The 12239-nt window shown below is 37.9% G+C and overlaps 1 protein-coding gene across 1 annotated transcript; it reads right to left on the bottom strand.

Annotated features, from left to right (window-relative positions):
* Positions 1 to 1662: 1662 nt before the first annotated feature.
* GP9 (glycoprotein IX (platelet)) lies at positions 1663 to 4963 on the bottom strand. Its single transcript, XM_009321982.1, has 2 exons — positions 4925 to 4963; positions 1663 to 3022 (listed from the first exon to the last, which is right to left on the bottom strand). Exon 2 carries the CDS (start codon positions 3013 to 3015, stop codon positions 2389 to 2391), a length of 627 nt encoding a protein of 208 aa, XP_009320257.1. The 5' UTR covers positions 3016 to 3022; positions 4925 to 4963; the 3' UTR covers positions 1663 to 2388.
* Between the last annotated feature and the right edge of the window lie 7276 nt (positions 4964 to 12239).

The raw sequence follows: 12239 nt of genomic DNA, 5'->3' as shown, positions 1-12239 counted from the left end.
CTGTTAAAATTGTTCTAATTTCAGGTAGCGCCTACCAATTTGAAAAAATGCCAGATGTTGGTTAAGCTATAGGGTTCACCATGACATTTGATGAGCTGTTTCAGTGTTTAATTATTTTCACTGTTAGATTTTGAGCCCTGTTTCTAGTCTGATGTTCTAATTTCTACTCCCAGCCCTTTGTTAACAAATTTCTCTTCATGTAGATTCATACAGGCTGTGATCTTGTCATTCCTTAAGTTCCTCTTTATTGAATGAAATTGATTAAGCTGCTTTTAAGATAAATTTTCCAATCCTTTATTTGCATTACAGTTGTTTTTCTGATTCTTCTGTAGCTGATTCTTCTTGATTTGTAGACATTGATACTGAATTATTGCAGCTTATCTAAACATGGAAGTAAATAAATCTTTCTATCCCTAAATAATATTCCCTATTTAACAAGAAAAGATCACATTAGCTCATGATTACCGCATTATTTGCCTTCTCTGAATTGAGTCCTCAACCCATCTTTTGTTTCTAGGTGTACGATCTTGCTTTCGATTGCTTGGCACTCCAAGTAACCCACCGCTCTTTGCATTTATGACTTCCCTCTTCTTGTTCCTCACTGTGTATCATTTGCAGACTTTAACATTGCAATGGGCATGTTGTCTCCCAGATCATTAATTATTTTACAGGGAAAACATCTGACTCTATTCCTTTCCTTTTCTCAATCTAAAGCCCCATGCTACACTTTATTACTAAATTGTGTAACCCTCTACCCATGGTGCGTGTCCTTTCCCCAAATCTATCTGTGCTTCAGAGGTTCTTTCAGCAGTTCCACTGTACTCAGTGGCCATTCCTTGTGTCACGGACAGGGGCAAGTAACTCATCCTGAATTGGCGTCAATTTAGGTTGACAAGTGGTGATGTCTCAGATGGCCTTTCCCCGCTAGTGCAGGAAAGAGAGGACCAACAGTGAAGATACGCTACAGACAGTAACATGTCTCTTCTAAAGCTGTCTGAGACTCTCGCCAGCAGTCAACGTTGACAGTTTGACTCCATATTGCTGAAGTGCTTTGGCAGGGGCAAGAGGGACCTGGAAATATCCTTGTGAGCTTCTGCTGTCTTTAATTTGGGTGTTTGTAGCTGGGAATGAGTCTCGTCTTATAGAAGTAACAGCTCATGGTAATTGCAAAACCACTTATCAGAAGAAAGCTAACCACCAGCTTTGCTAGGGATATTATGTGCTTTAACAAGGAACCCCACTCCTGTGACGGGGTGCTAGAAAGAGCCAAGCGGTCTTTAGCGTCTTCAGCAGATAACCTCTAATACCTAGCTCAGGTTTGGGGCTAGGAGGAGCATTTGCAAAATGTGTCTTAAATTGAACTGCCAATAGTAGTATTAATTTTAGAAGACCTTCAGAGATCTGCCATCTAACTAGCCTAACTTCACCAGACCAGATGGGGTCACAGCATGAATTGCTGTTCTTGGAGTCTTGTGAATAATCAGGTTAGGAAGAAAACAATATGCTTGAGTCACCACAACAATTTTTCTATGAGGATGGGGGGCACAAGAAGAGAAAGGAAGAGGGTACGTCCTCTTCAAAGCTGTTGCATAAAATCCAGTGTATCAAATGTCAGTAGTAAAACTGGAAGACAAGCTCTGGAAATTTCATAGGATTTTAATCAGAAATGTGTAGCATTGTGAAAGAGATCAAACATGGGTATGAACGTTCAATAAGCATCCATTATTTCAATTTCACATAGAATGCTTTTTTATTGTTCACTCTCTAGGAAATTCAACAATATTTAAAATTATTTTTATGATTATAATCTCATTACCAGTCCATCTTTAAATGTATGCAATAAGGCATACATTCAGTGGCTGGCCTATATAATCATAGTGGTTTTGCTGGCAGGAAACTCCTGAACTTGGGGAAGAGATGGTTGAATTTGTTTGCACACAAGAATGGTTCTACCAAGCCCATTGGGACACTGTGAGAGGGTAATGGGTTGCAAACTCACATAGCTTCCGAGTGAGAAAAGAATTGCTAAAATAATACAATCGGTGTTCACCTCCATATATTAAAAAGTGTAGAATTTGGGGATGTAAATCTTCTTGCTATAAGAGCTGAGAATTCAGTCGACAAATGCTAAGTTAAATGATTTAAAAAAATTTAGAAACTGCTTTTCATATGAGTAGACGGCAGCAGAATGAAACTTGCCTGTCAATACATCACCAAGCTTATTTTTGAAAGGAAATTAAATCAAACTTGTCTATCTGAGGACCCAGACTTTGAGACCTGGGATCTGTTTGTAGCACATTCGCCATTAAAACTAGTGTTGCCAGTGCATGTGCTTTTTTGTGGTAGAATGGTTTGATGTTTCTGTTCAAGCTAGTGGTAGTGAACAGCTCATTGTGTCTTGTGGTTTTTGGAAGTATGCCTCCCCAACAGCCATTCCCTAGAGTCACATTGGCTTAGGTTTATTTGGCAGACCAGCTTTTTTGAGGATTTCAGAGCCCATGCTACTAAAATAAGTGCAATTATTGCTCCAGCAATTAAAATGAGGTCTCGCCAAAAGAACTCAAGACACTTGATTGGGAGAAGCCTCTTACAAATCCTCAGCTCATTCCCAGTCAGCTGCCTCAAGGGCTTCATCCTCACGGGAGCTGGGGTTGCGCATCTGATGTTTGCAAGAGAGGGTGCAGAGACGTCTTCTAACCAGAGTTTTAGATACAGAATATGACAGTCGCAGTTCCAAGGATTGTCAAATATTTTCACTTCCTCCAGGCTGCGCAAACTGTCCAGGGCACCAGGAGGAACCGAGGTCAGGCTGTTGTTCTGTAGATAAAGCCTCTTGGTGTTAACGGGCAAGGCAGGCACTTCCGTCAGCTGCCTTGAGCTACAGTCTATATGCAAACCCTTCATTTCTCCCAGTGACTTACAATTGCAGGAGGGAGGACAGACTTCAGTTTGGGTCATGTGGAACAGCAATGATATGGCAAATCCCACAACAGTGATGAATTCCATCTTGTTCATGCTTCAGCTACCCAGAGAATAAGAATAATAATCTGATAAGTATGATTCATTAACATGTTTCCAAATGCAGAACTACAACACAGCTATTTCTTTCTCAGGATTACTCGTGAGGTTTAGGGTTTTGGAAGAAAATCTTTAGCTTTCTGTATTTCCCACAGAGCCATTCTTCCTGACGTTAAGTAGCATAAATGCAACTGGGAGAGAGCACAGTGCTTCCGTTTTGTCTCTAGTTCATGGCTTTTTCTTCATAATTGTACGAAATATATTATTGTTCAAAGTTCTGGAACGGAATGTCACCAGGAGATGATGGTAAAAACTAGGTTAGTTTTAGGCAAAGATTTTGATTCCGTTTCTGTATCTTCATAGGTCTAGCGTTAAAATTGTGTGTTGAAGTCAGTTTTCAAAATTGAGCTTAAGAGATTGAATAATTGTAAATGTCTAAAAATCTTCTTTCTGAGAGTATAAAGATTCTAACCAGGAAGTACGTATTTTTATGTGGCAAAAAGTTCTTTTTTTGCTGCCTTGTAGCTTCATGCATCTCTGAGAACATACAGTTTAAGATTTGGATGAATAGAGAATTGGAAATTTTGCATATCTGGTACTGCTTGTCTTTTAGGGATTAAATAACCATGCTTTGGGCTAGCAGGTAATTATCCCTTTTGCTATGACATTCCCAACTGTGTAGAGTGGATCCCACTAGGCTTCCATCTTAGTCCCTTCTATTTGGCAGTTTAAAACCTCGAAAGCTATTCTCTTCCTGTGTTTCCTACTAATTCTGTTCATTTAAAAATACATAGCTAGCCATGGGACTGGACTGGAATTTGAAATACAAACTCCCTTGCACAGGTTGGGGAATTTCAAATCTTGAAACCATCTTTCTTTATTATTTTAATACATCACATAATTAAAATGTATTTTCTTCTTTTTTTTCCCCGATTCATTTGCAGTAAGTTAAGTATTGAAGCAAAAATATCTGACTGTGTATTGCCTTGGATACTACTTGGAGAATGGCAAATACTGTAAAAAATGTTAGGTTTTTATACACTATACACTTAAAGAAAATTCCTTTTTAACTGAAGAAGGTGAAAACAGTTGTATAACTTTGTAGGCAAGCATTAGAAGCACATTGAGTATGATTTTAAAATGGGACTGGACAAAGCCTGAGAAATAGCAAGCAGGTAGAACAGACCTATTAACAGCAACAAATACAGAGTAAAAGAGGTTTTTACATACTAAGACGATAAGGAGCTTAAATTATACCAATGTAGAATGAAATTTGGAAAAAAATTTCTTAAAAATAATGTTTTCAAGTGTAGAGATATTTTAGAACTAAAAAAAAAAAGGTTTTCCTCTTAAAAACGTAAAATAAGCTGAGACTATTTTTTTTCTCTAGGAAGTTTCATTTAATAAAGACTAAAATTGTAGGAAAAATGGATTGATTTTGTTTTAAATTAATTTACTTCAATTTACTTACAAGGATTATGTAATTAGCTTTTCAAAATAAAGTTAGATAGCTTTAGATTCCTGATCTAAATACTACATTCCTATATTTTAAATTGGATTAATGCTACATAAAATTATAAACTTAATCACAGAGAAGCTGAAATATTCATCTTAACAATCTCCTATGTCTTTGTTAGCAAGTAGTTAGTCTGAGTATCTTTGGTCTGAATCTAGATACTCATCTGTTATTTTTCAAGAAATCTACTAGAGCTGTTTTTTTCAAAGTAGACATCTTAAAAGGACAGACTATGTCATCTGACTAAAAAAAGTTAAGCAATATCTATAGAAAAGATGATCGCTTCTGATTTAATATATAAACAGCAAGAAATTCCAAATCGAATAGAAATAAGAACTGTGGCAAAAATGCAGAAAGGAAGAGTTGGTGAGATGCCTGACTGACACTTACCCTTATTTACTCCCTCTTGATTCCTTTCCCTCTGCTTGGTAAAGTGTTGGGAGTACATATGGCAACTGGAGCTGACTTTTTAAAGAGTCAGTAAGGAAATGTGTTCAAGAAGATGAGCTTTTTCCTATGCATAATAGGAAAACCGTTCCCATTGGAGGGTGCTGTATATGGTTGACATGTGTCACGGCATATAGTGCCTGGGGCATTTTTGTATTTTCTGCAGACATGAGGAAATGCTTTTGAATTTTTTTTATTGCTAATATATTTTTCCCATTAAACCTGCCAATGTCTGGAAAACCTAAAATGACTCATCTGAAATCTAGTGGGTTTTTTCCTCAGCTGTAATAATCTACAGGTATAAAAGTTAGCTTGAGCTTCAGCTGCTGACCCATGCAAGCCCAAGCAAGATACAAGGGAGATAAAGTTAGCCCATGAAATAGAGTTCTTCTCTTTTAGTCAAAGCCAGGTGTGTTTGATATCTGCCTTTCCACCGATTAAGTAAAATTTGCAAAAACACACCATACCTTCGAAATAACTTATGTTAGTCAGATGAGATCAACTTATATCAGTCAGATGAGATCATTAAGGGATAGAGAAATATTAATGCCGTTACATTGAAATAGTGGTGAAAAGTCACCCAAAGACAGTATTTAATTCTGGTCACCCATGTTCAAAAAAGATTAAGCCAACAAGTGAAAGGAAGGTTTCTGTGATGATCAGGGATTTGGAGAACCTATCTTATGCGAAGAGGCTGAGAGTGACCTGTACCCTGCAATGCGGAGCAATGCAGAAATACCTGAGCCAGAATGACTCAGGCAGGTAGGTGCCTCTGACACAACCTTGGATTTCAGGTACAAAGAAGGGTACGTGCGTATGGATCAATGAATCAATTCCTATTTTGGTTCTTGTGATATTTTGTGGAATATAATTTCTTTGTAATGTCCTAGTTTGGTTTGGAGTTTAGCAATGAATTCCAGAATAGTCAGGGAAGGTGCACTGGGAAAGGCTCACTGTCATGGTTAGCATGGCTCCCCTTAATCAGCACAGCCTAGAGGACAGGGACAGCCTTGGGCACATATAGAGCCTTTCTTCCCAGTCACGAGAGCTGTGTATAGCTCAAAAGAGGACTATGATCCTGCAAATTTTTTCACACTCAAGTTGCTGAAGAATATCAACTGCTGAATAATAGCAATGTGACATCATAGAACATAACATGCTCTGTGTGTGTTTGGCTGGAGAGGCAGTAATTCAGGATGACACAAGTTTATAATATACATATATCTGTTCATCTAAATAAAGAATGCCATGTTTGTGTAAAAAAAACAAAACCAAAAATAGGATTTTGTTTTCACTTTTTTTTTTTGTGCATGAAATTTTGGAATAGACTTGAAATAAGTTTTCCTTTGCTTTAGTTACCAAACATGAACACTCCAGAATTAAGATGGTAGTTGCCATTTGGAAACCCGGTGTGTTGTGGATCTGATGTTTAATTCAGGCCAGTTCTTGTTTAGTGTGTTGTTTTGGGGACAGGCTTTAAGCCGTGTTCTGCATTTGGAAATGAAACCCAGGCGGTTTCAGATGTTCAGATGTGCAGTAGAGCCTTGCTTCTGAGCTGTTGTTTCTTTATAACATGCTGTTCTTGGGGGGAAGGGAAATTTCTGACATTTAAAATTATTCTGATAGCAATTCTTATTGTTTAATTCTTACTTATATTTAAAGTACTTTTCTTCATTAAGTCTAATCAATTACCAGTAGCCTGAAGTTTGTTAGGAACTTCCTTAAGAAATTACTTAATGTGTATCTCTGCTCTTTAGTATTTTAATAGGTAATTTAGACAGTGCTGCAGGGAGAAGACAAAAATACTTCAAACCCCGTTTGAATTTCGATCTTTTCTATAAGATGAGGAAAGTGGTTCCTCCCTTGTTAAAATGAATAGTTCATCTGCCTGTCAGATGTTCAACAGCTGGACCTGTGAGTGGACTGCTAATAATGGGAAGATCTTTCTATCTTAGGGATTGTTTCTTTTTTTTTTTTGAAAGTACATCACTAGACCATAGATTTCATAAATATCTGTCTTCCCTCATGCCTGTTTCCTGTATCACACAATCCGTGCCATATGTCTTAAGGAGTGCTGCCACACAGAGTAAAAATTTTCCCATTATATGGTGAAATCAAATGCTACATCTTTTTGCATTGAAATGGGTGCAAAATATTTGGAATCCTCTGGAATCCATACTCAAATTCTGTGCTATGGGTAACCCTCACAAAGGTAGTCCTACGTTCCTCCGCCTGCTGTATCACACGTGGTTGGAGAAGTAGCTGCTCATGCGGAGTCCCTGAATCTGTTACTTGTGATGAGGACCGTGGGCCAGTTTCTTCAGCTCTGTGTGAAGGCATTTGCATTTATGATTTTAGGGCTATAGCTTTTTGTAGGCCAAAAGGATTGGCCTACAACGAGGATTCTTCGTTTAAGAGGATTTCTTAAGAGCCAATTTGAAAAAAAAAGTTATAATCTGCTATAATCTTGTTATAATCTGAAAATATATTTTCCACAGAGTGAATCCGTTTGAACTTTTTGTGAATGAGAGAGGCTCTGTCTCCTCTCAGCAGAGAGGTATTTCTGAACACTCTTGTTTCCCAAACAAAACCTCTCTCGCTACCTTACTCTCTGAAAGCACACCTCCCTGGATTAGTTTTCTTTTGAGGCCTTGACTTTTCCAGTCAGCTATGTGGGTGCTGCGTCTGACTGCTTACATAGTGAGAAAAAAGCGTTGAAGGGAGATTACTAGTTTCCTTGCAGTTAAGAATAAAAGCTGCAAGTTAAAGATAAATGTGCGGATCAAACGCATGACCGGCTAAGAGGAAATTCAGGCAGAATATGCCGTTACTTTTTATAAACCGTTTTAAGGAGTTATAGTCATTTATTGCTGCCAATGACCTGTTCTTGACCTAGAAAGACAGAAGTCTTTCTCAAGCAGTATTTCCATTTCCAAAGCTGAAAAAACTTGCCACATCACGTAGTCAATGGACGGCAAAAGTGCTTCTCATTTAAGTTCTATCACCTTGATTCAATCTGTTCTTTTGTATTTTCAAATAGGTTGGTGAGAACAGACTAACCAAAATATTTCTTTATAATTGGATGTGAGTCACTGGTAATTAATGAATTATACAAATAAGCAAATAAGCAAAACGAAGGAAAACAAAGATCGATCATGAAATTCATTCACACATCAAGGAATATTGCCTGCAGAAATGAATTAAAGAAAATCTGTGGTTTCTCTCACATCAGGAGTTATTGTCGCCCCAGGGCTAAAATATTCCTATTATCTACTGCACCCTAGAGAACTAGCATGCTAAAGCCTTTTTAGTATTTATACATAGGAGGACTCTGAATTTCATCCTGTCCATATTCTGCTTATTGTATTGTTTCCCGATGCACATTTATTGTGGTTTTACCTGATTTAATTTTGCCTGTCAAATAAAATATCCCATTTCCTCAGAAGATTATTACACAGGCAGATAAACTCTTGTCATTTAGGAAATTCTTCTCCTAAATTGTACTCCACCCATTTTATCAAACAATTCTTTCTCCTCCCACCCATTCTCATAAAGAATCTCCCTCCTTGCTGTTTTCACTATTCAAAACTGTACATGGTTGCTGTGCAATCATCAGCTATTGCTTATCTTTCCACTAGGTGTCATTCAAGTTATTTTTTTGTTAAATGTTGAGTGTACACTGTCTGAATCAACCTTTAGGTATAATTTATCTGTTCAAAATAATTGTCTGAAAGACTGAAATATTATATTCTTTTAGGATATTACCTTTTCCGTAGCCTCCAAGATAAAAATGTAACAGAGGTACAAAATGGGTGTATTAAGTGATCTTTCTAAATCAGATAGCTAATCACATGTTTGTGTTTTATGGAACTCCTAGGGTCTTGAGCCTGTTAATGAAAATAAATATTCATAGACAATTTGGATTCAAACTGTCCTCAGGAAAATATTAATACCATTTATGCTAAGTTGTAACAACGATAGAGTGCACATGGGGAAGCTTCTAGATAGAGAATCTCTAAAAGCATCATTAAAAGCCCACCATCAAGGCAGTATTTGCCACCACAAGATAGTGCCTAGGCAGTTCCCTGCACTCCCGGTTCAGTTAATCAGCTCTGGACATGCACCAGGGAAGCCAGTCGTCCTGACAGCAGTCAGCGCAGTGACTGTCATGTGTTTCATGAGCTGGAAGCGACGTTGGCACCTTCATGGGAAGGGCTGGGCTTGGTAAAATGGAGTCAGCTATGCCCCTCTCTGCCTTGCTTGCTTGGCTGAACTAAATATTTTGCTCTAATGAAAAGCAATCAGTTTTCTAGCTCTTTATGCACAGTCACTGTTATTCAAAATACAATACTATGTTTCAGTCAATTACAACACAACACTGCATTTATGTGAATGTTTTATTTAGGATCAGTATTGAGCTTTCAGAGCAAATCTCATGATGATCTCCATTTTCCACGCATGCCTTTTAGATGAAATTAAACTGCAATATTCACTCTAGAAATATATCTGATTTGTTCCAGGTGCTAATGGAGGTTCAGTACTTGGGACCAGACTAACGATAGTCCAAAATAACACCTCCTCTCCTAGTGTACATGGTTGGATGTGGTGTCCTCAGTTCCAGATTATTTCACTGCTGTGATCCAGCTCTTTGGGCCATTCTGTTTGTTGATACAGACATTGCCAGTGTGACAGCCGAAGAACTGTCTGTAAATGAACCTTGTTCGAATGCCCCGTTAACTATGCAGTCAAGCCTGCTAAAGATATTTAAGCGTCTTTACCAGGTTACTGCATAATAGCTGTAGTAGGATTGTAAAATGCATGAGATTAAGCAGCACTCTAGTGTTGTGGTGTTGTCCTTGTTTAAGGAGTTTGGTGATAAATAAAATCAGGCTTCAGCCTCATTAGCTAAAGTCCTGCTGTTTTCTGCTTGAGGAGTTGGAAATGTTGAAGGCAGGGCATTGAACTTTATGGTCACACTGAACAGTTGTTCTTGGAAAGATCAATTAGAAATTAATTAGTGTCTGATGTAAAAGACTATATTGGAAAAGCCCAAGTGGTGAGTTTGCCATGGTAATTCATTGTAGAATTTAACTCACTGTTCATAATTGAGCAGATGGTTAGTTTTTATATTGCCCTTTATAAAGCTATGACTTCATAGTTTTTTGAAATAAAGCAGTCAACTCTGGATATGTTTTCAATGATGACTTAATTTTTCCAGATGTGAGCAACTACAGTCACATTACTCCTTCCATACTAATCCTGTATTTACACACCATTTGTGTTGCTAAAACTTGCTAAAACTTGCAGATGTGCCCAGTTCTGTTCTTTGTGCCACAGTGAACTGTAGAAGATTTTGCCCAGACTTCTGATCACACAGGGAGAGCCACAGAAAGTCACTGCAGACAGATCTAATCCGGTTCTGCTGAATTTGTACTGTAAAGCAGATGGATTGTCAGGAATGCACACCCCAGCTAACCCATTTAACCCTGTTGGAAGATGTCAAAACTGCAGAATTTTCATGTGATTGGGAGGATAGTCAGGAACAATGCTCTCAAAAACTGTGTTACCACACAGTAATTGCTTTAGTACGCAAGATAACATTATTGCCAATCCCAATTTTCCAATTCTTGCGTTGCATCCCCAAAGCCATGATATTTGCATTTTAAAGCAATATATGTTTATCTTTTTTTTAAAACTTTTTTTTAGTGGGCTTGGTGTTTTGAGCCATTAAAATTCACATTTTCCAAGTTCTGCTCATAGTCATTAAAGCTAGATACTACTAATGAAAACTGAGATTCACCTCTAATCACATGCCTCCAAGTGTTAGGTTCTGAAGGAAATCTTTTATATAGCGCGACCCGTGATAAAATCGCAAAAGCTGAAAATGCTGCTGTGCTAATCCTATTATTTCCTATCACCGAATCCTAATATAAGAACAGTTTGGAGAGTCAGTTTTATCAAGCTGGCAGATGAATTAATCATATGGTCACATATATCAGGGAATAAATAAGCAGTGTTCCTCTGAGGAGGATTGTAAATTCATTAAAGGATGCTGCAAGTCTCTTCCTGCATAATCTAAATCTTTCTTTGCCCTCATTTGCTCCCTCTAGCTCAAACACAGTGTTGATGACTGTACTTCAGTGAAACTTCCTACATTTAATGGAGCTAGCTGGAGGTTATTTATATGTATTTCCACATCAGTTTAGATGAATCTTGGTGGTTTGATGTTGTCCTGCAATGACACTCATGGTGTCATTCTCTCCACGCTGACAGGCACAGAACACCTGCAGTATCTCAGCCTCTAATAGGAAAAAACAGAGCCTGGAACAGCTCTCTGTCCTGTTTAGTCAACAGCTTGCCCTGAGTACACATCCGAAATCAATTGGCTTTTGCTTCATACCTTGGCTGGCTGCTTTGTGCAGGTCTAGCTGCAGCACCTTTATTTACACAAGCTAAAAAATATCATTCAGGTTTTATGACTACAGAAAACCTGTCTACTTTTTTTTTTTTTTAAATGAGGAATCCTCATGTGAAGTATTCTGAAATAATTAGGTTCTTTCAGATAAAAGGACAAAGAAAGAAAAATCCATGGGATTCGCCTTCCCATTAAGTCTTTCTCACTGGCTCCCTTCAGAAGCATTTTATACTTTTAGCTGCTTTAAGGGAGCCTTTCATTATGATCAAGTGTGTTAGTGATATCACAGTGCTTTGCCTGAGATTTTGCTTCTGCGCTTTGCTTTTTGCCTTTACTCATTGTCTACATTCTTTTGGATGTTTCAATTTGTTTCCTAGTGATCCCAATTATTTTTCCTTTTCTTCTTCAAACTCTGTGGCGTTTCTGATAAATCTCTATGAATAAGACACAATTTATAGTAGCGAGGACCCCTTTCCAGGATATGTGGCAAGTTAAATGTCTATGTACTACCTCCAGTTTAATCACTGTTGCTAGATTGCTGCAGCTGAACAGAGCTTTATTACAAATCTTAGCTTTTGCTCAGTTTGCATGTCTGGCATTTTGGAAAAATGTATCAAAATTCTATTACTTCTTTCTTAATCTTGCTCTGAAAGTCAATAGGATGAAAAAGGGTGTTTTACTTCTGTGAATAAAGCTATGCCTGAAGGGCTTAACTGGGTAAATATAGCAGAGAGATCCTCACCTCTGGGACTTGCAGGTGCTATTTGAGATTACTGTTATACATCCCATATGAAATAAAAGGTGGGGAGGAGGTTATCCCACCCCTCTACAGCCAGGAGTATG

The sequence above is a fragment of the Pygoscelis adeliae genome, unplaced genomic scaffold (genome assembly GCF_000699105.1).
Source record: "Pygoscelis adeliae isolate BGI_AS28 unplaced genomic scaffold, ASM69910v1 Scaffold304, whole genome shotgun sequence".
Lineage (NCBI taxonomy): Eukaryota > Metazoa > Chordata > Aves > Sphenisciformes > Spheniscidae > Pygoscelis > Pygoscelis adeliae.
Note: the sequence above shows the minus strand (reverse complement) of the source record. Positions and strands in the feature narration are given on the sequence as shown.